This window comes from Gallinula chloropus (assembly GCF_964237585.1).
Source record: "Gallinula chloropus genome assembly, chromosome: 3".
NCBI lineage: Eukaryota > Metazoa > Chordata > Aves > Gruiformes > Rallidae > Gallinula > Gallinula chloropus.
In genome coordinates, this window is record NC_140087.1 from 86,534,703 (window position 1) to 86,560,770 (window position 26,068).

General features: G+C 40.3%; 1 protein-coding gene across 1 annotated transcript in view; it reads left to right on the top strand.

Annotated features, from left to right (window-relative positions):
• Positions 1-26,068, top strand: part of UBE3D (ubiquitin protein ligase E3D) — a gene marked incomplete at both ends in the record, with an annotated part of 104,587 nt that overhangs the window by 41,760 nt on the left and 36,759 nt on the right. The window contains one exon of the mRNA XM_084261149.1: positions 10,136-10,274. Coding sequence (XP_084117275.1) covers positions 10,136-10,274 — 139 coding nt within the window. The remainder of the gene's footprint in view (positions 1-10,135; positions 10,275-26,068) is intronic.

The window sequence follows — 26,068 nt, forward strand, 5'->3', positions numbered from 1 at the left end:
ACTGTGGTGAATTACCAGCAGTGATCTGGCTACAGCAATCTGCATCTTTATTGTTTTCAGCAAAATGATTTTAATTCTTTCCACTTGGGATGCTGTAAGGCATTCAAGAACTGCAGCTTAAAACCTTAACACAACCGTTAAAGCGAAGAAGCACATTCTAATGCATTGGCCATGCAGGTTTTACGAGAGTAATTTGCTTCTCCTTTTAGTGGGACCATGTTGCTTTGCTGCTAAGAAGCCTGCAATTACATTGCACTTTGGAGCAGCACCAGCAATTCTGAGTAGTGTGATTTTCAAGAGCAATAGACTTTAGACAGTAACCAGCAAAACTTAAGCTCCTCTGGTTTGCTTGGGTCTGTAGGAGATCTTCTAAATTAACGCGTGAGTTCTGGTCTTGCTCTCAGATAGGCAAAAACAATGTAAGGGTTTTAAAAGTAGGTACAAGGAAATACATCATGAAATACACGTTGAATTCTGTCTGCCATGTTTCCTTCCTACTTCGTCTCTGTAATTTGAGCATCACAAGTCCATCAAAAGCTGTTTTCTTGCATTTCTCAGTCAGAGGCTCTGAAGACGAACTTCATTCTGACTGATGGAAATTTGCAGCAGTTTTCTGCTGTTACAGCTTCAGCTTTTGCTACAAACTTGAACTTGCAGATGAATGAAGAAAGAATTATTCTCCCCATATGCCGTTACTATTATGGGGTGGCCCTGTAGATATAGCTGCTGCTGCTGTACCTTTATGCACTGTGGTTATGCTGGTAGGACATATCCTGGGAAGTACCTGGCAGGCTTGGGAATCAAGATCAGTTCCTGCAAAATTAAAATCCCTTTTTCTCTTCATTCTGTGATCAGCCTATTTTGGCTTACCTGGCGCTGAAGCTAAATAAAGACAATAATGTCTTAGTTATAGTCACTGACCATCTGTGCATTGTTTGGGCAGTGTTGTGAGTGTTAAGTTTAGTACATTTGCAGGTGTTTGTGTTCCCACACCTAGGTGTCCCACTGAACACAAGTTGGCTTTAAACGTTGTCACTTGATTTAGCTCTTCATGTATTTGCTTTAGGTACTACGAATCTTCAACTTAAAGGTTGTGGAACTATTCTGAACACATGCTAATCATTCCCTGTGATGTTTAAGCTTAAGTGGTCCTTGCAGCTGAAATACTGTTTTGTCTTTTGTGGGAACCATACAGTTGGTGCTATTTTGCAGTGGAATGAAAATATTTTATGGATGATAGGGTTTCTAACTTTAAGCTTTTGAAATTGCATGGCAGCCAGCTGGAGGAGGGAAGGCAATGTAGGAAAGCAGTTGGTGAACACCCAAAAATCTTTGGTCTGGAGAAGTATGCTGAGAATTACTTTGAAGCTACATGCCCCAAGGCAGAGCTACTCTTGGACAGGACTACAATTCAAAGATTTATTGCCAAGCAAAAAGTTTCACTTTGTGGAGATAGCCTTCTGTGCTTCAGAGGAATAATCTACTTGTAAATAACCATGTCTGTCTTGGCACAAGGTGCTAACACAGTTGTTTGGTTTTCTGGTTTTGCCCTTTACCAATGTGAGAAACAAAGGAATTTAGTTCTGTGGGCTACACACAGGCTTTATTTGTGCTAATAGCATTTTTGAATACCTGTATCAAAACCGGTGTAGTTACACTGAAATTAGTCAGGGCAGTTGAGTTCAATAAAAATGTTGGTTGGTGTGAAACAAAAGAAAGGATTTGGCCTGTACGTCACAGGTTGAGTTAGGTGGCTTTTACTTCACTCTATGACTTCACTTAAATAGTTTAAAATAATCAAAGCATGTTGAGAAGTAGTAATTTAAAATGCATAATTAAACTTATTTGAGATTCATATGCTGTTATCAAATGCAAACAAAATAATTTAATCCAGTGTCTTTTAATTTGCCTTTTAGTGTGAATTATTTAATCTATGCTAAATACTGGAGTTAGAAATGAGAAAATTACATGCAGACTTATCTGTTTTAAATTACAAAAGCATTCATTGGAGCAAATAGCATAATTTTTCTTACAAGGGCCTTTGAAATATTACAAGAACATTTGATATTTTTTATGTTAGCCCTTTGGAAAGATATTATGGCAATGGGCAGATGGTACTCTGGCACGTTAAATTTGAAATTTTATTATAAGCCTTTCTTATTAGTATCAAATAACTTGTCCTTTTCAAATGGTGACACATTGAAAGTTCAAGAAGGACTTACATGTACATTTTTTTAGGATAAGGTATTTAAAACCTGATGAGTTGTTTTTGTAGTGGATTTCTAGATAACTTCTTTTTGACCAGACTCCAGAAGTAAATGGTTGCTCCTTTCAAAATCTGTATTACCCAGAAAAAAGTCAAAACACTGTTAATAATAGTTGTGTGCTTGTATACAACTATAGTATATATTTGTATTAATTTTTAGAAGTATGCATCCTTATATAATAATATATAATTAATTACTATATAATTATATATACTCTATTAAAGTATATGTGTTATATACTGTAGATACAACTTTAATATAAAGATTATCAATAACCTTATTACTATAAGGTTTTACGGGGAGAGTATTTAAGACTACTTGAAAGTATACAAGATCAATTACATAAGCCTTCAGCCTGTCTCTATAATGATGCACAGAAAAAAAAAATTAAGATGAAGCTTCTTCTGTAGTCCTTTGCAGTAAATCTAAAAAAGCACCTAATGACCTAATGCATGTCCCCAGATCTCTGTTCTCTGCTATCTTACTTGCCTTGATATGTTCCTCTTCTCTTGCTCATTTCCTTGCAAGGACACCAGTGGGTTAAACTTCCATTCTTTCCTTCACCATCTCTGACAAGAATTTTATTACCTGTTGGTTTGGGATGCCATGCAACTGGGAAAGATTCTGGGAAAGCTTTGCTCAAAAACCTCACTCAACACTCCCAGGGTGAATAATGGGTGACACTGGAACAAGACTGCAGATGTTTTAGGAGGGAATTAGTGATTGTGCAAAGTAAGGGTTTTTTTCCCAAAGGAATTTGATGCTTTTTCCAAAGGAGTTTGCTGTAGGCTGTGGAAGCACTGCACTTCTTAGTGTTCCTTATTACTTAAATTTGGCAGGAGTTTAGTAGCTAATGAGCATACATTGATTTTTCTGTCATTTTTAGATCACTGCAAGCATAATTAAAAGTATAAATAACTTAACCTCCCGGTATATTAAGTATATAGACACATCATCAACCATAATTTAGAATTGTTTTTAGATTAAATCATTTTTACAAATAGTTATTTAATTTAGCAGGTTTATCCTTTGGTGCAATAAAGTCATCTGTCATTTATATCAGACCTGTAGCTCACGGAAAGGGCAGCTTTGGCAGCACTCGGTGAACTCCGGGAGTCAGGGCTGAGCCTCTGTCAGCTTTTATATTGGATTCTTCGGCACAGACTTGATTCAGCAGAACACTGAACCCATAGCGAACGGAGTAATCTCCTCCTCCTCCTCTTCACAGCATTTGGAGCCCTTAGTGCAGAGCGCATTTACTTAGGTCGTAACTAATGAAGTCAAGTTAATCCAGTGCCTTGATAGCCACGCTTGAGCGTAGTGCTCTGGAAACGAGCTTATATTCTTTCCAGTCTCTGCAGACTGCCCTAGGGTAATGCTGTTGGCTGATAGCTGGCTGAACATGAGCCAGCAGTGTGCCCAGGTGGCCAAGGCAGCCAACAGTGTCCTGGCTTGTGTTTGAAATAGTGTGACCAGCAGGACTGCGGAAGAACTTTTACACGGTGAGGGTGACAGAGCTCTGGGACAGGCTGCCCAGGGAGGTTGTGGAGTCAGTCTCCTCTGGAGACCTGTCTGAATGCCTACCTGTGCATGATGAGCTAGGGAACCTGCTTTGGCAGGGGGGTTGGGCCCGATGATCTCTCCAGGTCCCTTCCAACCCCTATGATTCTGTGATTCTGTGACTAGGGAAGTGATTGTGCCCCTGTACTCAGCTCTGGTGAAGCCACACCCGGAGTGCTGCATTCAGTTTTGGGCCCCTCAGTACAAGACAGACATTGAGGTGCTGAAGCATGTCCAGAGAAGGACAGTGAAGCTGGTGAAGGGTTTGGAGCACAAGTCTTATGAGGAGCAGCTGAAGGAACTGGGGTTGTTTAGTCTGGAGAAAAGGAGGCTGAGGGGAGATGTGATCACTCTCTACAACTTTCTGAAAGGAGATAGTGAGGTGGGGGTTGGTCCCTTCTCCCAAGTAACTAGCAATAGGACAAGAGAAAGTGGTCTCAGGGGAGTTTAGATTGTATATTAGGAAAAGTTCTTCACTGGAAGAGTAGTCGAGCATTGGGAGATGCTGGCAAGAGAGGTGGTGGAGTCACCATTCCTGGAGGCGTTCAAAAAACATGTAGATGTGTCCAGGACATGGATTAGTTGATGTGGTGTTATTGGACAGACAGTTGGACTTGAACATCTTTGAGGTCTTTTCAAGCCTTAAAGGCTCTGTGTTTCTATGATTTATAGATATAGCCTGGTAGTCAGAGGTGATGATAGGGGTGCTCTGGAAAGAAAAAAACAAAGAAACCTTACTTGTTCCTCTTCAAAAGCAGACTCTTTGTTCTTACCAAGACAGTTGCACTTTGAAATGAATCTCATGCATGATGAACAGTGTTTACTACTGATAAATGGCCTTGGCATTGATGGAAGAGGCTTCTTTTAAAAGAAATGCAATCTAGTGAGAAGTCTAGTAGAGTTTTTCAAAATCTTGTGAGAAACCTTATCATTTTTTCCTGGTTTTGAAATACAAAGATTCCTCTTGCTTCACAGGTATGCTGCGGATATTGTGGATTTCATAGTACTTACATGAAGGAACTGTGAAATAGATCTATTTCATTATTTTGGTGTCATAAAAATTGCTTTTAAGGACACAATTTTTAAATGTTGCTCTGATTTATGTAGGCATGTTAGCATTTTGTTGGGATCAATCCCATAATGAGCAGTGGAGAAATACCATTCCTTGATGCAGTGTATCAGCTGATCTGAAAACATTGTGAACAATTACTTCTGCTGGAAAGTAATTTTCTATCTTTAATCTTATCTGAGTAGTTGTTTGCAAGTTTTCCTCATCTCTGCTTTCAGAATTAATTGATCGAATTTCAGATAACATTTGCTGATTACCTTTTCTCTAAAGAAATCCAAACTTCCCTGAATTTCCCATTATTTGCAGCTATACAGCTCTAAAAATACCACTTCATTTTTTAAAACCGCTTTCACAGATTACTGGAGGAATTTTACTGTCCTAGCTGTATTTCTTTGACTGGTTATGGGAACACAACAATCATATCATGCTCTAAATTTCTCCTTCAAACAGCCTGTTCCTTAGAGGAACCATTAAGAAAGACAAGGGGGAAGATAGTCTGAGCATTTCAGCTGCTTCTTACTTGCTTTGAATGCTCCATTCTGACAGTCTAGCACACAGCACATAGTTACTTCGTATCAGCATCTGTCACAGTAGCCAAGTGTCTTCCCCCTTGAGAGGATTTTTTTCTCTGTTCACTTTCTGTACTACTTCAGTTATGAAAATTGTGCCAGAAACACATGAAACAGTTTGATTAGCATTCATCATGGTTCTATCTGTCTCAGAATGAAAGTTATGTGAAAGTTTCAATTATATATTCTAATCTTATGTCTATTCATTGTGTTTTCATGGGTAAGACTCAGGTGTATCTTGTAGATAGAACAGAAGGGGTGAGTTTGATGTGTGATATTAATCTGCAGAGCCTGCATCTTAAGTTTGGTTAAGACTGGGAAAAGGTCTGTCTCTTGACCTTGCTAGGGATCAGTTCCATTATCAACAATGCTTCTTTCTTCCCAAAACTTCAGAGATTTTATATTCAGCAAAATTGGTTACACAGAAGTAAAAATACCAATCTCTCGATTTGGCTCATTCACTAGGGAGAATAGTAGGCTGTGAAGAACGTGGTTTTTTTTTTTTTTCTTATAGGATTGAAATGTCATATTAGTGAGTTTATGTTAATATTGCCCCAGATAAACACCATGTCCAGAGTTGATGAGATTTATCAGGAGCTTTTCTCTATGGGGTAACTAATGTGAATTTTCTTCCACTACTCACACACTGATTTTCAGGAAAACATGAAGCTTCTCCAAACCTAAGATATTTGAGTTCTTTCTCAAGAAAATCGGTTGAAATAGGCTAAGGGATTTAAATGTTCTGGGGAAGGGTTGAGATGGGGTATAAAGGAAAGAGGGAGAAATAGGTGAGGATGGAGTGACAGGCAGGATGTTCAGAATTATTTGGATTTTCCTGTTGGTGAGATCACTGGCAGGCAAAACTGGATGGCGATGATTTACAGAGGTGGATTTAATGTCCTATGAAAAAAAAAAATCACTCTGACTTGTCCTTTTCTTAACTCAGAGCATGCTCCTAGTTTGGACCATTTTATTGAGTATGTTATACTACATCTTACTGTTTTAAAGCCTATTTTCTGAAACTGACTCACATGTCCCTCAAACACTGTCAAGGCCAATATGCAGTGGTGAGGTTTTACCTGTCACAAAGTCAGTCCCAAGTAGATACAGTCCTGAGCCCAGTGATGACTTAGGGAGTCTGTAAAATTTATGAGATTTTTTTGATACTCAGTGTCCTACCTTCTGTCTGACTGTGAAGTCCAGAATCTCAAGGCTTCTTTGCAATGTAAATAAGTTGAATGTTTGCTGGAGGATGAACATAAACTACCATTATTTCTCTCGTTAACTTCACCTTCCTCCACCTAATCTATCTTGCCTCCCCGTTATTCCTTTCTGCCAGCATGAAAGTGCTCTGTGCTGTGCTCTCTGGGAATTATGCTGGCTCTTACCTTTACTCACAAATGGAGCAGGCTGACCCAGCCTTCTTTCTCTTAAGGGAAGCCCAGAAGTGAGAATTCATTGCTGAATATAGAGGTATTAAGGATCAGGGGAAGAGAGCAGAAGCATGCAAAGTCCTGTCTACATCCAAAGCTACCATGCGCACATCTGTGTCCTATGGGTTTCTTTCCCATCTTGTTCCTCAACCCTCCTAAAAACTCATTCTGACAGTTTGCCCTATCTTAATGTCAAATTGGATTATTCTCTTTTCTTAGGATCAGGAAAGCAAAACATAGTTTTGTTTACACATTGGAGGAACTCTCAGCCGGTTCAGACTGTTGGCATTTGGCATTCGTCTGGGAGGAAGCGCTGAGCTGATGGGCTGAGTTGTCCTCTGTGGGTGCTCACTCTCCTGAGGAGCCAGGTGAAAAAACAAGGAGGGGTTGTGTTTTCTTTTGCCTTTAAGCATAGACATTTTCCTCCTTCCCCTACAATGAACATTATGGAAAAATACTTCCAAGAGTAATAGGGGTAAAGAAAAACAGACACTTGATCTAATAAAGCAGTGACTTCCTAAAACCACTTATGTTAAATGCTGTGAAAGGACAAGTCATAAAGACTAATTCCTATCATGAGTGTTCCTGGAGCAGCAAGTGCTGACACACATTTTTTTTTTTGCAATACAGGAAAACACTGGAATTGTTTCAGGAAATACTAATAACCGAGCCATTAATAAACAAGAATTACCATACAAGTAGGCTGGATGTCTTTATGCAAACAGCCTTTGTCCCAAATAAACCAAGAGCCACAAAACCCAAAAAATGCTCCAGTGCAGTGTCAGGCCTGGGAGAGTTGGACTTTGAAAGGAGGAAGCAGCTCCAAGAACTCCTCAAGTCAGAACATAAGAATAGAAGCAGGGTAACGGACTTGGTTACAATGTTTTCAGTATTGCTTGGAGATCTGAAAAATATCTTTGCAGAGAGGGTGTTGATCTGTGGAAAACACCTCCCCAAAACCCAGAACCTTCACATATCACCTTCAGTCTCCAAACTTTCTAGCTATATTTGAAGGTGCCTGCGCAGTTCTTTGTTTAGACTTGCTGATTTCTGAAAAATTGGAAGCACCAATTTTGCTAGCTTCACCTAAATTTGCCACACAAGATTATAAAACAAGTCAAACAAAGACCTAGTGTAGAACATATAAAGGTAAGTTTCTAATTATGTGTAGAAATGAAGTCACCAAATTATAATGAAATACAAACCTTAATTCTGGAGTAAAATTAACAAGACTGCTTCATTGCTGGCTGCTCAGCGCTCATCATCTAGAGCTAAATATTCCTCTTGGAGGAGAATCTTGGGACCAGGCAGGGCTGCCTCTCCCGGGCTTGACCACTTCCATAGTGTTTTAAAAGAATCCTGCTTCCTTTCAATATAAACAAAGTAATTGGGACTTAACTGGAGGCTTGCACCTTTCAGTAATGAAAATACTCCAGGATGCTTTCTGAACTGCACATCTTCCTGCCTGACCAGACAGGTGTTTTTGCCATAGCTTCAAACAGCTTTTCTGGAGCCCTCTGATGTGGTACATGTCGAGTGACATACTACCTATAATGAAGGATGTTAATTTGTGGCAGGTTTTGGCCACTGTTTATTGGTATGGTCTCAGACACGCATGGAGACCCTAAGTGGTGCACTGGCGTTAGGAGTGCCAGAGGGTGCCTAGCCTAGCCAGCCTTCCTCCTTCTCTTTCCCACGTGAAGTTCAGAGCTCCTTATGTCAGAGTGACCCACTCACTTTGGTGAGGGTAGAGAAAAGACATAGTACATTTGGTAATTGAGAGAAATTGAGAGAAAGCATTCATTTTTTTTAAGGAGATGGAAGCCCCTCTCACCTTGTGTGCGTTATGGATCTTGCTTCTGCATATGGAAGCAAAAGTGAGTTCTTGCATACTCATAGATAAAAAAGGAAGGGGAGAAAATATAATGGTTAGAAAAGAATAAAACAGTTAAATTTTAAAAAATGCTGGTTTAAGGCAATTGAAGGTAAGAAAGTGAAAATACACCCATTCTTTGAAGGAAGATGTATAAATTGCGCCAAGTAGAACATCATATAGAAAAGCTAAAAGGGCAATAGGCAGAGTTAATGGAAACCTCCAAAAAGTGCATTTGCAAGCTTATAGCTAAGAAACAGGACTTCACAGAATCCATAGATTTGTGAGTCTCAAGGGAACGAGAACCACCCAGATGGACACAGGTATTGTGAAGAGAGTATTTGCTCAGTTTGCACCATGGTAAATGATGGGGTGATGCCTGCTCTTCTAGGTGCTAAAAAAATGCAGTTGTTTCTAGATAGGACATTGAAACAAGCAGATACATTCACGAGCAGGAGTTCAGTCAGAGTAATACATTTCCATAATAGCTGGAGGAATGTAGAAGCGAATCATGGAATTACTAGGTTAGAAAAGACCTTTGAGATCATCAAGTCCAACCATACCTGTCCGCTACTAAACCATATCCCTAAGCACCTCATCTGCCTGTCTTTTAAATACATCCAGGGTCGGTGACTCAACCACCTCCCTGGGCAGCCTGTTCCAGTGCCCAGTAACCCTTTCGGTGTTCTGAGCAATAGGAAGTAGAAAATTCTTATGTTTTGAGTTTTTGTTGAATTAATCTTGTTCTTCAGCATGTGGTAGCTGGTAAGCATTTCTATTTTATAGAAATGTGCTTTCAGAATGATGTTTCTTATGACTAGCTCAAGAAATTTTAGTTCTTTTAATAGATCTAAGGCAGAAAGATGTCTAAAATGAACTGGGATTGAGGTTTTGCTTGGTATAGACTCCTGGTAAGGTTCCCGTGAGAGCATCATAAATGTCAGTTTTGAAAATCACTCCTGACCTTCTGTCTTTTTGTAAGCAAAGGGACATTTTTCTTGCTAGAAACAAAATGAGAAGCCGAGGCATTATATTCTGTGTAGAATACAGTATACATTAAAACGCTGTATGATAGGAAATTGCCATTGGCAGATGAGATTTGATTCAGAAATATTCAAACTTTGAATTAGAAACATGAGTGGATTGGTCTAATGCATCCTAGGTTTTCCTTTCATGTTACGATATTTTTGTAAGATTGGTGGTGTGGGTAGGGCACTCTAAATGCACTTGTGACTGTTATAGGGAAAATGGGAAGAGAATCTTTTATCACAATACTATGACACATTCTAATATTTATTTGAAACTTGGGGCTTAGATATATTTCAAGAGAATTTAAAATTTGTTGGTTTTTTTTAACTTTACAGCATTGCTGATGCATGGGAAAATGACATTGGAGTTCACCCTTTAACGTTTCCATCAGAAACGTGTATGGAATTACTGGTCATACTGGGTTTGAGTACCGCTTCTCTGCCACCTTCACTTCGATACATGAACTCTTTTCAGGTAAGGAACAGCTGCTATTTCAGTACAAAGGTGTTATTTCTAGGAAGAAGAGAGGTCCCTTGGGCCCATAAATCCTTTCAGGGTAAAAGTTTATCTTCTGTAGTTGCTTGACTCTCCATTATATTAAATATAGCAATGGAGGACTTCTTGTAGTGCTCAGTTTCTTTCAATTGTATTAAATGTAGACCAAGGCAGGAAATGTAATTGGATTTTTAAACAGTGAATCACTATTTAAATTAAATTAGATGTTTAAAGAAATTTCATCAAGCTTAGGTTGGAGTAGCTAGAATCATATAAAATCTTGGCTTAAAAAAAAAAATAATCCTCAGATGCAAATAAAGATTTCCAGTGGTGAAAACCTGTAAAATTAGGAGTGAAGCAATCACAGTTTTTTTCCAGTGTTCTTCTGTATGTTGCTGCTAAAGTTCTCAGCAGTCATGGAAATTTCCTAAGAAAACATGTTAAATCATGATTTGTATAGTTCATGTGTCTGAAGACATACAGTTTTTAGAAATCAAATGCACAGACACCTCAATACATGATGCTACAACATAGAATCAACCTTTTAATGATGTTTCTGTCTTTCTTGTAGCTACATAGTCTATCACTTGTGTATTGATGCAAATCTAAAGTAACCAGCAGTTGAGCAGTGAGCAAACCTTGAATCTGTGTGTGTTTTGACAGCTATAGAAGAATTGTTGTCGTAGTGAGACTGAGTGTCCTAAACAGTTTATAGCACTAAATACAGCAGTTTCTATTGGTCCATGCTCTCGGTTTATAGTTAAGGCACATTTAATTAGTATTCCTGAGCTATGTTTACTGAAAAATAATTTTACTGTAGAATTCTGGAGCCAGGAAGAAAATGGCCACAAACCAAACTCAAGTCACTGATTTTAGTAGAGTTACCATCTGTAGCAATGTATATGGAGAGGAGTGGGTTTGTGGCCCATCCAGATTTATTGCTGACCCCCATATAATCAGGTCTGGGGAAGCTAGGAGAGACATATCGGTATGCAGTAACAGGAGAGCAGATGTCTGTAAGAACAGGAGCTTGTAAGAAATGAGATAAGAAACTGCAAGAATGTCAACAAATGCCTTAAAAAGGAACAACGGGACTGTGTAGCGTCAACCAATTATTAGCTATAGTGAGGCACATGTAAGGTGGGTGAACAGAGCATCTAACCAATAGCAATGTAATGTAACTCATACTGATATAGAAACCTATATAAGCTGTGTGTGTGTTTCAGTTGAGCTCAACATTGATCACATTGATCTGAGTTGAGTCTGCAAAACTTCGGCTCTGGCAACCCTCTGTACATACAACTGCCAAAACCACGCCTAGATGTTATGAAATCAGTATGTATCTGCATTGTCTGCTCTCTCTGCATCTTGTGAGCTTGGAAACAGGGTATCTGTGTACAGTGAACTCTTGGGCATGCCAGTAGCCATTGATCATTTTGGCATGATATTTTAATGCCCAAGGTCAGAATCGTTATTAGATTGTACATTCAGAGCTCATAAAAGTGAAGAATCTCCTGGATACCATCAGAGTGAGATCGTAAAAATTACAAGTTTCAAGGCTTGGCCAGTACTAGTTATCTGTGGAGTTGAACAGTCCGTGTTTCTTTACTATTAAGAAGTGAACATTTTGTTTTTCTGATCCACAGGATGCATTCCTTGGCCATTACATTCCCCGTAATCTGTGGTAAAGTCTTCTCTGCTTTACACACAATAGGTTACATAGGAGTTTCTTCTTGTATGCTGAGGACACATATCCCGTTTTGATTCCGTGTGTACTCATTCCCAGGTTGTGCATTTGGGATTTACTTTGATTTGTATATCTGGGTAGCTACTCAAACTGTGGTGGAACCATTGAAAGCGAAGGTCGCAGTGCTTTGTTGAATTGAACCACTTGTGCGGGACGGTGTTTTCTGGCACTGGCCTGGGCAGGTCTTGGTCTGCCCACCTGTGTGCCGAAGTAGGTGATGTGGAAATGACCAGTCTTGGTTGCAAACATGATTTCAGAATCATAGAATCACAGATCACTTCAGGCTGAAGATACTACACTTTGAGCTAATTCCCAGTGTCTGTGCTTTTATAGTGACACAAAAGGCAAAAATTTATAGTTTTTGAAAAGCATGAGTTCTGAAACCTGCTCTGCTAGGATGATGGGATTTCTGCAAGGAGGAAAGGCAAATGGCTGTTTTGATAAACTTCTGGCTCCAACTTTCACTCTCCTTGCCAGACAGTCGGTATCACCAAGTGTTTGTCCTGGAGGGCAGCACTGTCCAGGAAAATATCGTTTTATTTATTTTTATCCTTGCAAACCTTGTTTGGAACTCAGTTCGTGAATCACTGAAGCAGAAATAAAGTTTGCCTGAGATTTTCACTGATGCTTTACAGTGGGCTGTCACCCTTATCAGGTTTTTCTCTGGCTTGCTTCTTTGTACTCATGTTCCCTTTCTGTACAGCAAATATTAGAATTACATGTCCTAGTTTTTCTGTATTTTTCTTGGAAAAAGTTGGCAAGATCTGCTGAAAGCTTGAATAATGATATTAAACTGTGCTATTACCTGAGCTTAAGTTGCCTTTGCATCCAAAATAGTGAAGATGGTGAGTCAAGAAATAATAAAAGGGCACTAATTGAAATCTGGTATTTCATGTGTCTTAATGGAGTAATGGCAAAATGAAAAAAGCAGATTTTGGTACTGTTGTGATTTGGCCTTGGCTGGCAAGTAAGCCCCACACAGCCACTCGCTCACTCCCCCCGGTGAGATGGGGGAGAGAATTGGAAGGGCAACAGTGAGAAAAGTCGTGAGGTGAAATAAAGACAGTTTAAGAGGTAAAGCAAAAGCCACACACTCAAGCAAAGCAAGACAGTGAATGCATTACCCACTTCCCATGGGCAGGCAGGTGCTCAGCCATTCCCAGGAAAGCAGGGCTTCATCACGCGTAATGGTGACTTGGGAAGATGAGCTCCATCACTCCCAATGGCTTCCCCTTCCTTCTTCTTCCTCCAGCTTTACATGCTGAGCATGACAATATCCCTGTGGTCAGTTGGGGTCAGCTGTCCTGGCTGTGTCCCCTCACAACTCCCTGTGCACCCCAGCCTCCTCACTGGTGGGGTAGGGTGAGGAGCAGCAAGCCCTGCTCAGCAGTAACTGAAGCATCTCTGTATAACAAAAACTTTCCTATATTATCAACACAGTTTCCAGCACAAATCCAAAACACAGCCCCATACTAGCTACAATGAAGAAAATTAGCTGAAACCAGGACAGTTTTATTTTGTGGTAGACCTAGACCTGTCAGTGGTCTAGAAAGTAAAATCTATATTACAATCATACCTGTGTTTGAATTGGAAAGAGTCACAAAGTTTCCTGTTACCCATACACAGGTGGTCTTGTCCTATGGGAGGCCAGGCTCTCCCTGCTGAACGCTGCCATCTGAGTGCTGGGGAGTTCAAAGGGAAACGACTGCCAGAGTTTTCTCCTTTCATAAGTGTTCCACTGTTGGACACGTGGTGTCGAGCTAAATGGACCATTAGTTTCCACTGGCACTTTTCTTTCATCTTTGAAACAGTATTTGAAAATGCATCTAACAGGCAGCTGAAAATGTAGTGATATCTAAAATTTATAGTTAAATTCCTGGTATCATGGTAGTATAGCTTTAAAAAATACAACTGTTTTTAATTAGGGAGCCAGAAATGACCCACAGCCCTGTGTTGTTTGGGACTGTATTTACCCTCTCTCCCTGTTACATAACAATAATGCTGTGTTGACAAGCCAAAATTTTAGTTGGTATACATATGCATTGGATGATGTTTAGCTTCTAAAAAGCACACGATGGAAATGTGCTAGTTGCTAATCATCTCTGTAATGAACTCTGTTCTGCTTTATGCTCTAGAAATGCTCTCTGGGACTAGCTTAGCAGGCTCCATAACTGTACAGAGACATAAATTACACTTTATTTTCCAACGGTGTGCTACTGCTTAGTAACATAATATTTGAAATCACTTTTCAATTCCATTTTGACCCTGTGAAGATCTTTCAGTGTGATTTATGTTGCTGGAGCAGCCTGGAAGAGAGGAGAGCAGCAGCAGACTGTGTTACATAGCTTTCTGCTGAGTTTAAGGGGGTCGGTGCTCACTGCAGCCAGGTTTTAAGCTCATCTCTCATTTTACCTGAGCGGTTACACTGACATTGTTGAGGTGGACTGTAGAGAGTTAAATTTTTTCAAGCCTGGCAGCTTGAGGGATCACAGTGGGTAGACAAATTCTTGCTGGTTGATGGCTGCCTCCAGGTTTATGGGAACACATGGATTTGCAGCCCTACCTTGCACCTTCCCAGGTTTGTAATCCCTCACCTGTACTAAGGATGTCTCTGATCACGTTCGTGGGATTGACTGAGGCACTTGCTATTTACAGATTCAGAGAACAATCAGGTTTAGAAGGGGCCACTGGTCCTCCTCATCTAGTCCCACCCCCCTGATAAATAGGATAACCTAGAGTAGGCTGCACAGGATCACATCCAGGAGGGTCTTAAATGAAGGAGACTCCACAACCTCTCTGGGCAGCCTGTCCCAGTGATCTGCCACCCACACAGTAAAGAAGTTTTATCTCATGTTCAGACAGAACTTCCTGCATTCCTGTTTGTGCCCAGTACCCCTTGTCCTGTCACTGGGCACCACTGAGAAGAGTCTGGCCCCTTTCTCAAGACATCCACCCTTTGGACATTTATAAGCATTGATGTGATTCTCTCTCAGTCTTCTCTTCTCCAGGTTAAACAGCCCCAGCTCTCTCAGCCTTTCCTCATACCAGAGATGCTCCAGTGCCCTCATCCTCCTTGTAGCCCTCCGCTGGACTCGCTCCAGTAGTTCCCTGTCTTTGTTGAACTGGTAAGCCTGAGCACACACTGCTGGCTCATGGAGACCTTGTTGTCCACCAGGACTTAGAAGTCCTTCTCTGCAGAGCTGTTTCCCAGCAGGTCAGCCCTTAATCTGTACTGGTGCCTGGGGTTATTCCTCCCTAGGTGCAGGACCCGACATCTGTCCTTATTGAACTTCATTTGGTTCTTTTTAGCCTATTTCTCCAGTCTGTTAAGATCTTGCTGGATGGCAGAACAGCCTTCTGGTGCCTCAGCCACTCCTCCCAGTTTTGTACCATCAGCCAGTTGCTGAGGTGTGCTCTGTCCCCTTGTCTGGGCCATTGATGAATGTGTTGAGTGAGACAGACCCAAGCACTGATCCTTGGGGCACACCCCTGGCTACAGACCACAATCAATTGTTCCTTTATCCTGGAGCAAGGAAGAAAGCAGTAAGAAGGGAGAGAGGCCTTGGCTACTAGAAAAGATTAAAGAATTTCTGAGCTTGCTTTGCTCTCAGCGTTGTTCTGCCACTGTCTGTTCAGCTCCGTTGCACTGTACAGAAAGTTGTATTACCTCATTACACTCTTGATCTGTCTGGTTCTCCACCCAGCTAAGCCATCAGCCCTTTTGCTTTAGGAATGGTTAGGCTTGATTTTGTGTATTATTCTTAATACTTGCAAGCACTTGTAGCTTGCACCCACTTGAGTTACCGCGTACTTTATCACTGAGCTTCTTCAGCTGATGCTTCTTGGTGCAGTCCAGGAGGATGCGTTGGTTCTTTAGAGCCTGTAACACAAAACAGTTAACATGGGGAGATGCTTTAAAGTGACAAGTAATCACTGCTGTGTTTTTAACCTTATCTCTGAATTCAAGCAGAGTGAACAGAAAATGTCCTGGATATTGAATTCTTATGATGATATATGGGACTGTTCAGCGCATTCTCTCTTGCCGCTGTTATTGTGGGTAAACAGGCGTTTTACTTCCCCTATCAAGGCACTGTTCATAAGGCCACAGACTGTAACAAGAGTTCACAGGGTTAAATAGAACATGGGGGGGGTTCACTCTTGTGGTTGAAAGAAAATTAAAGAAGGTTGTGATTAAAAAGTGCTGAGCAGCCTCAAAAGTTCATTTGAAATAGCCCTTGATATTCTTTGGTGCTGCACCCAATGCCACCGGTAGCTCATCAGCACACTGTCCACTTTGGTTAAGAGAAATAGAGACAATGTTTATGAAAAAACAAACAGTCTTCGTTCTGAAGTTGTAGCAAGAATTCCTAGAGGTGTCTTTGAAGGAAAAACTCATTTGCATTTACTTTGCTTCCAAAAAAAGGAGGAAAAAAAAAGTTTTCATAGAACAGTCTATAAGGTTTTCTGTCATTTAAGGTATTTCAGTCAAGTACAACAAAACTTCCTAGAAGTGACAGGTTTAGATATAAAGTAACAAGTTGCCCAGACAGCATAAGAAGGAATCAATGCAGTATTCTTTATAGCTTAATGGCTCCAGTAAGAAAAGTACTCAAAAGACTCATGGAAGGCAAAATACAAAATTACTGCTGTCTCTCAGGTCTACACACATTCTGAACTAAAGTGGGCTTTGATATCCAGTGTTTTTTTTAATATTGATACTTCTTCACATGTGTGTATTTGTATAAAAGCACTTTTGAACTTGTTTACAGCAAAAAGAAGTTAGCTGAAGGTGAAGGAGACTTGCAGATGCACCTGTGCTTTCTGACAAACCTTTTGGAAGCAAAGTAAAAGTTAAAAAAATCTGCTCTGCTCAGCTCAGCTCCTCCTTCTGTTCCTTTCTGGGCAGTTGGAGCTGGAGAAGTTGCACAGATTCTTTTAAGTTGGACTCCACTGCTTTGGAGCGCTGTCAAACAGCAGCACAGACTGGGCAAGGAGCTAGTCCAGTTCAACGTGGTTTGGGAAGTAGTGATGTAAGAAAAGACAACATGAAGAGGGAAGGGTAACATGTCTGTTATTTAACACACCCAGAAAGGAAAAACAAGTAAGTCCATTTATGATGTAAAATAGCTTATTATCTTTTTAAACAGTTTTTAAAATTTGTTACTTACTTAATGATGGTCTCATACAAAATGAATTACAGATTTGAATATGTATAGTCTGTAAGATTTTGCAGATAACAGACGAGTACCCAAGTACTGTAGGACTTTCATTTTTGTTACAGTTAGGGGTTTAAAAAAATATTTCTCTTAAACTTGTCTTTGAAACTTCTGGATGAGCACTGGCAGTAATGTGGAGAAACTGCTGCAAATACATTGCAGTTACTGTTGAAATACAGTCATTTTTTTCCCTTCACTAACCAGTTTCGCAATGTGCAAACTACAGTGAGGAAACCAAGTACAGTTAGTGTCAGCCTCTTTTGACTGCTCCTCTTTCGACACCCCAAACTAAAGGTGTTTTGATGTTTGTGATTAGTATAAAAGTGCCTGCTATGTGCTTTTTCTAGTTTTGATTGACTTGGATGGGTTGCCAGGAGGACATGCAATGGATTAATTTTCTGTTTTATTGTGATAATTGTGAAGCTTTTTAGTCTGATTTCAAACAATTTATTTTAAATAGGATAGAAGTACCTAAGCCTTAGATAGGAAAGCAGATGTAGTTTTGTAAAATATGCATACAAATATTTAATTGAGTTTAAAATAAAATGAAGTTATAATGTGTATATATTCAGGGGGGTTGTTTGTGTTTGTCTACATTTGCTAAAAGCCATAATCTGGTGAAGCACTGAAGAACAATTTGGAAAAAAATATAAAAATATATTGAGCAAATGCTGACAAGCAAGTGATATTAAGAAAGTTAGTGTCTCGAAGACAATTTCTCAATACTTTTTTGCAGAACGATAGAGATTTCTGGGTTCAATTAAGAGATTATTGTCTTGCTTTTCTTGTCTGCTACTTAATTGTCCTATATTGAGTTGTTTTCTATTATGCCACTCAGGTTATACACTTGGTGTTCACTGTAAGCTCTCTTTTAAAAGTATCTCTAGAGCGTTTGGTTGTATTTTTTTGAACACTGAGACTATCCACTTCTTTTAACTTAAGCTCTGGGGCATCAAGTTGAAATGGAACAATTTTTTCATTGAACTGTAATTACTGTTTTTAAGTCTTTGTTGAACCTGTACCAAAATGTTTCATGCTACTGATTGTGCATGATGTCTCCTAGCTGAGAACCGTTTTGCTCTGCATATGCAGGAGCATATTGAACAATGTCCTATACCTCCTTATGTGTCCCACATGTGACTCATCTATATCTGCAGCACAGGCTCTCAGCTCTAGTCTATGGATTTGGGATACTTGGTGCTGCTTTGGAGATGCTGATGGAAAGGTATTATCTCATTTACCTAATACGTGATGTGGCTACAGTTTCTCTACTGGAAAGGAGCTGCATTTATGTTGGCCTGAAACAGGACAAAATCAATCACATGTAAACCTAAACTGAAGCTACAAATAGGGAAAATGCAGCCTGAACTTCCTTGTGGAAGCACAGAAATTTATGATTACTTCAGCATTCGGTGATGGGGACTCGGGACCTTGACAGCAGTGGTCCTAAACTGAGATTCAAAAGTTCTCATCAGTTTCTCAGAAGAGCTTAATTTCTTCCAAGACTGTTCTCCAATAGAGAAGAAATTACAGGTAGTGAACTTAGGTGTATCCTAAACAGAAATAAATTTCATTAAAAAGACCCCACAACTTCCCAGTGAAAAGCTGTGTACACGTAGCAGACAGGCAAGTGCCTCCTCTGGAAATACGGTCCCTAGGAAAGAGGAAAGATCTGCCAGAGGAACCGACTCATCTGTGTGCAATTCCCTCTGCCCAGAATCCAGCAACAGCCACCTGTAATGTCAGCATCTGGTAACACATTTCAAAACAGTTTTCTTACAAAACATGCTGAAATAGGTCATTGTGATGAGTTGACCCTTGCTGGAGGCCAGTAGCCCCCCAGAGCAACTCTTATCACTCACCTCTTCAACTGCACAAGGAAGAAAAAATGTAACAAAAGGCTCGTGGGTTGAGATAAGGACAGGGAGACATTGGAGTTCACTCACCAATTACTATCATGGGCAACACAGACTCAACTTGTGAAAATTAATTTAATTTATTACCAATCAAATCAGAACTGAGTAATGAGAAATAAGAACAAATATAAAACCCAACTTGCTCCCACCCCTCCCTTTTTCCCAGGCTCATCTTTACTCCTGATTTCTCCCCCTCCTCCCTGTGAGCAGCACAGGAGGATGGGGAATGGAGGCTGTGGTCAGTTCATCACATGTCGTCTCTGCCTCTCCTTCCTCCTCCGGGGGATGGACTCCTCACACTTTTCCCCTTCTCCAGCATGGGGACCCTCCCACAGGAGACAGTCCTCCACCAACTTCTCCAACATGAGTCCTTCCCATGGAGGCTTCAGTCCTTCATGAACTGCTCCAGCATGGGTTCCTTCCACAGGGCGCAGACCTCAAGGACCAGATTGCTCCAGTATGAACCCCTCTCTCCACAGGGTCACAGGCCCTGCCAGGACCCTGCTGCAGCACAGACTTCCCACCAGCTCACAGCCTCCTTCAGGTGCCTCCGCCTGCTCCACCATGGGGTCCTCCACAGGCTGCAGGTAGAGTCTCTGCTCCCCATCATCCTCCATGGGATACAGGGGGACAGCCTGCCTCACCATGGTCTTTTCCATGGGCCACAGGGTAGTCTCAGCTCCAGCTCCTGGAGCACATCCTCCCCGTACGTCCTCGCTGACCTTGGTGACTGCAGGGTTATTCCTCTGACTGCTGTTGGTGTTGCCCAGGGTTTTTTCCCCTTCCTAACTCTGTTACCCCATTGGCACTACCACTGGCTGATGGACCCAGCCTTGACCAGCAGCAGGTCTGTCTTGGAGCTGGCTGACATTGGCTCTGTTGGACATGGGGGAGGCATCTAGCAGCTTCTCACAGGAGCCACCCCTATAGCCCTCCCCACCCTTCCCACTACCAAAGTCTGGCCATGTCAACCCAATGCAGTCACTTACCATTTACAATTAACTGCACAATTGATTCCAGAAATCCAGTTTAGATAGTCTGCTATAGCCCATGTTATCAGCAGCTTGAAAGGGGTGAAAACAGAACTAATTAGAAATGCAAATACCTGATCGATACCGCTCATTTTATTTCCTGTTTGCTTCTGTTGTGAACATTCTGCTATTTCCAAGTAATTTCGAAATGTAAAAGTGTAGCTGCTATGTCCTAATTAGCCAGTGCTTGCGTCCACAATGTGCTATTAAACACAAACTGAGAGTTTGTGTTCTTTATCAAGAGGCACCACACTGCGAATGTGCTATGGAAAGAGACCAGACAAATACCCATGTTTTATGTACCTGATTATATACATAAAGAAGAGTCTTATGGGAGGCCTGATACACTTTTAGAACATCCATTTCTGTTTATTAACTGAGGCTGTTACCTTTGTGACTGAGAAACAGGCTCTGCTCCAAAGAAATATTTAGCCCTATGCACAAACCAAATAATGCTGTACATGTTCAGCGTGGTTTGTAGGTAATCAATCTCTTTAGGGCTGCTTCCCTCTGGTTTCTCTAAGTCAGTCTTAGCTTTATCCAGGTCCTAATTAATAGATTGACTTATGTAAGCAATAAGCTAAAACCTCCTAGCCAACAAGATACAGAAATCTGGTTATCAGCTGCATATAGCTAGATAGCCAGCTGGTGCTTGGAAAATAATAGAGTCACTTGATACCAGTGATTCTACAATGGAAATTTTTCCTTGAAGTTTCATGTTGTGCTGTGTGCTTCGTGAATGGGTGTTGTTATGAAAAGTTTTGACAGTGTTCATATCCATTAAAAAAAATGGTGAAAGCTTTGAAACCACTGATGAAGTCCAAAAAGCTCTGTGGGAAAAAAAGTACTTATAAGGGTGCTTCTTTGTGGGTTTATGGGTGCTTTAAAAATAGAAGGATTCAGCCTTACTGTAGGCTGGGAGAGGTATGATGTTATCACAGATTACAAAATGTTGAGGGATCCTGAAGGAGGATGTCACTGAATTCTAGTGTTGTATTAGCAGATGGGGCAGCTTGCCAAGGCACTCTGAGCAGCTCAAGAGTGTTATGTGTTGGAGTTGGAAACAGTAATGATGTCTTCAAGGAGACAAATGGACAAATATACAGAAGTCTGCAAAGCCAGAGCATAATAATTGAATCGATGACTTGACTATGATAAAGTACACAGTAGACGAAAAGGAAGAGGGTTGTTAAGTTCTCCTTTTATTGTCAGCTGAAATGAGTCTGGAATGGATCTTTTGGTGAAGGAGTCAGTAATGCCTCCAGTGAGAAACGTGCAGTTTGCCTTCCCTCAGAAGCACAAGTCCATCATTCTGTTGTGATGTCAGTAAAGAAACCAGTGTGCTCTAAATCTTTGTGCTTGACTCCTAGGTCTTTGATTGGGGGGTGGTGGCAGATGACAAATGGTACTGCTTGAAAGCAGTTGTTTGTTAAGGAAGAAAACTTCAGGTTTGGACTTTTGGAAAGCTAGAATGGACAGAAACATCATGTGGGGAAGCGGTTGAGATCTCCGTGTGTCCACAGGCAGGGAAAGTGTAAGAGATAAGATATGCCAGTACCACTGCAATGAGGGCAGGATTATTTCCCTCACTGCTAAATTTCTTGCTGCTTTGACCATTTGTGTGACTGTTTGTACTATAGCTCCACTACTTTTGAATTAAAGGAAAGCTGTTCCACACATGGGCATGTGAGGAGGTATCTCAGCGTATGCCTTTCATAGTGCTCCTAAAATAAGATTTGGAATACTCCTACAGGAAGAAGAAAGCAAAGGGCAGAAGGGTGTGTAAGCATCAACACAACCTGCTGAAATAAGGAGCCCGTTTCCCCTTCGACAGAAAGCTGTTATGCCTTGAGGTGAAACCTGGCAACCATTTAACGATCTGTAGAAAAACTTGCAGGCATCCGAGGATGCCGCAGCCGAGTGAGATCACGGGGACTGTTGGGTGGGCAGATTGTGATGGCTGTTTGGACTTTCGCCAGGCGTTCTGGTTAATGTTTCTTTATCTGTCTCCCGTCAGCTTGACAAGCAAAATAGGAAGTGGCTTTGCCTTATGGAGAAAAAAAAAATACAAAAATATTACTCCCATATCAGTCACGTAATCTATAAAAGCATAGTCTGGAGAGAAAGAGGCAATTTTAAAATGCCAGTTCCCAGTCTTCATTATTTTTGTGAGCCATAACATTGTGAATTGATGAAACAGATCAGGGGTGTCTATTCCTACTGTTGCTTTTAGTGAGCTTTAACTTTACAAGGAATATAGAAGAAAAAATTAGTATCAAGCACCTTGGCTACATGACAAATAATCTTGCCTGCAAGCTTGTGCAAGTGGAGTTGTCATTTTAACCTATTTTAGCTGCTCAGTCCACTTCCAAGTTCTTCCAGAATGCCTGATATTCCTAAATATGTTGCTGAAAATGACTGACCATTGTACTGTTCACATCTTCTCACTCTCTGAAACTAGTACCACTGTCCCTAGTTCTGGTTCTCAGCAATAACTATATGCCTGCATAATTTACTTTTAGATAGAAGGTTTTGTTGCTGTTAATGCTCAATTCTTAGGCACATTTTCTATTTTGACATGTAGATTTCCCACTGAATAAAAAAAAAAATGAAAAAGCTATCATTGTGTAATGGGAGGTGACTAGCTAACAGTTCTTTTGTATCACCATAGAGCCTGGTGCTTACTCTTTATTTCATGTTTTTATGCAATGCCTGTTCCATTCATCATCTGCCAGCTCTTCAGAAATTAAATTCTAGAACAGCCTTGTTTTCCTCTTTGTTGAGCACTTTGGGTTTTCTACACTGATGAGTTTCCATCTTCTCATTTCTATTAGATACCAATTTACTTCATTTTTGTACCATTTATGAGCTGAAGGCCCTGTAATTCTCTTACACTTTTTCCCTGGTTAGAAACTAACTTTTAGTACTTACAGTTATCTAATTTTATTTGCCTCTTTTTTGGTAAGGTGGAAAAATTGAGGGTGGGAGAGGAACAACAGGGCTTTGTATCCTTCTTTGTAACAAACTTTAGTTCTTAGTAAAAAAAAAAAAAAAGAGGTCTGCTGAACACACAGAAACCTTCATATTTCAGGTTTCATTGTCTGCTCCCACAGAAAGGAAATGCATTTTCAGCTGTATTTTTATAGAGCAGTAGCTAGTGACTAGTTAAATTAATCAGAAATGTCTATTCTGCATGGTTATCCTGGGGATATATTCCATTAAGTGACTGCATTTTCTATTTTAAGGTGATATTTAGAATGTGGCTTAATATTGTCTGTAAAACTCACTGCATTCTGTTCTGTAAGCTTTTACTCACCTCTTCTACTCTCTATTTTCTACCCATTTTTCCCTCTTGTGTATTGTCCTTTCTAAAATCTGGACTTAATCCTGGTACCAGTGAACAAGGTTAAGAATTTTTTTTTGTTTGAATTGTTCGACCTGGAATTCTTGGAGAAGAAAATCAACAGCAAATAAAATTTTATCCATCCCACATAGCTAATAAATCTTTAGGGACTTAAATTTAACTATATAAGAAAAATTTCAGATAAAATTTTCTCTGCTCAACTACTGATGTTACTGGAGAACTGGAATTGGAGAAGGACTCCTCCCCTCCAGCAATGTGCTGCTGCTCTGAATTCTCCTAGGAGGAGATAGGATACAGTTGAGGCCAAAATTTGATAGGATTTGAAATGAAACATGATTTTGATGTATGCAGATAAGAAATAGTAAGCCATATGGAGGGCAAATCCTATGAGGAGCGGCTGAGGGAGCTGGGGCTGTTAAGCCTGGAGAAGAGGAGGCTGAGGGGAGACCTTATCACCACCTACAACTACCTGAAGGGAGGTTGTAGAGCGGTGGGCGGTGGTCTCTTCAGCCAGGTGACAGGAGATAGAACAAGGGGAAATGGCATGAAGCTGTGCCAGGGCAGGGTCAGATTGGACATTAGAAAAAAATTTTTTACTGAAAGAGTTGTCAGGGCCTGGAACAGGCTGCCCAGGAAGGTGGTTGAGTCACCTTCCCTGGATGTGTTCAATAAAAGGGTAGATGAGGTACTTAGGGATATGGTTTAGCTTAGGATGGGAATGTTTGGACTTGATGATCTTCAAAGGTCTTTTCCAACCTTGTAATTCTGTTCTGTGATATGGTTAGTTTAATGCTAAAAATGATTTTGAAAGAGTTACTGAATCTCCTTGTACTTTAGTTAATCCACTCCTGCATGTGGGAGTTGGGGAGGAGACCATTGATTCATTTATCTGGTTTTTGGACCATTTTCTGAGGACTCACATTTGACGAGGTTGTATCCACAACACCAGGTTTAGATCAAGCAGGGCTCAAATTCCACATGGAAATTACTGTGCTCCAGTGATTTAGTGAAAATGAACTGTCAGAAGTGAGACACTGTTTACATATTTTGAAGTGTAGCTCAGGAGCTGAGGAAAACCCTGATGACATTTACTAGCTAATCATTTTATGTCATCGTACTCTGTCAAGGCAACACACGCATTCCTAATGCAAAGCAATGCAGAAGTCAAAGTGGCTCTTTTACAGCAGTACTGATAGTGGTTACAGTACTACTAACTTATTAAAGTACACACATAAACACCCAAAAATATTGCTGTTGGCTTATACTCCTTTCCCAACCTACATTCAGATAATTTACCAAACAGCTGAGTACCTCTTTCAATCGTCCCAAATAATTCTCAAAAGAATCCATAACATTATTTTTTTTACAACAAGGTAATCATCTTGAAGAAGATGCAGCTCACAAGAAAAATAATTCCATGTAAAGACATTGTCTTAGTCTCATGTGCTGGTCTGGTTATGCAAAAGCGACTCACCAAGCCATTTTTGACCATTCCAATAAAAATTTGGCTCCACTTTGAGTTTCCTAGGGTTTTCATTCAGATAAACAAGTACTGAATGGTTTTTGAAGCCGGGCAATCTATTTAGGGTGCCAGCCTGAAGATTTAGAGGTGCTTTTCTCATCTTGTAAGCTTAAAAATGCTAGAGATGATCCCTCAGGAGTTGCAGCTTTGCTTTAATTAGTTTGCATCACACTATAGAAATGCACCTGAAGCATTTGTGATGATAGCTCAGCATTGTGGGCAAGGACTTGAACTTACTGAAGCTAATGTCAAAACTTTCTTTGGCTTCAGTGGTGCAGAACTGGACTGCAAATGAATAAACCAGCCAGCTGGATATATTGTAGGGAAATAATTATTGCAGACTCTGAAAGTTCCTCATTAACACCATTGCATATGAACTTTGCAAGCAAATGCATGGAGCTAGTCTCTGATAGCTATTTGTTAGAGAAGTGGATTAATAACTGTGGCTGCTGGTTCATGCAGAGGGTTTTCTGGGGGTTCTTTTTGTCATTTCTTTGAGGACTTCAAACAGTATAAATGATTTAAAGGCTTCACTCCACTAGATGGGGAAAAAGATGCTTATAGTGTAGTACTTGCTTACAGTCTGCAGTTATTGATATGATGCAATATTTTTACGCTTGGGTAAGTATAGATTTTGAATAAAAGAATTTAATTAACACTGAATAAATGTTCCTCATAGGGGGAAAATTCTCTAGTTTTATTTCATTAATGTTTCATGCTTCTAGCCGTTAACTACTTCAATATTACCCCTGTTTTTCAAGGTCTGTGCTTTTCTTTCCTTCAGTCTTTCAGTCTGTCTGCCTTCTAAACAGGGTTATTGTTGGGAAGAGATGATCAATGAGAGAAATAAAATAAAGGGCAAGGTGCAAAGAATTTTTTTTTCTTTACTTGGACTATGTGTAATACGTGATGAACATGTGTCTGTGTGCATAAAATGCATGTAATGTGGAAAATGAGGTACTTGGAATGATCTGTGA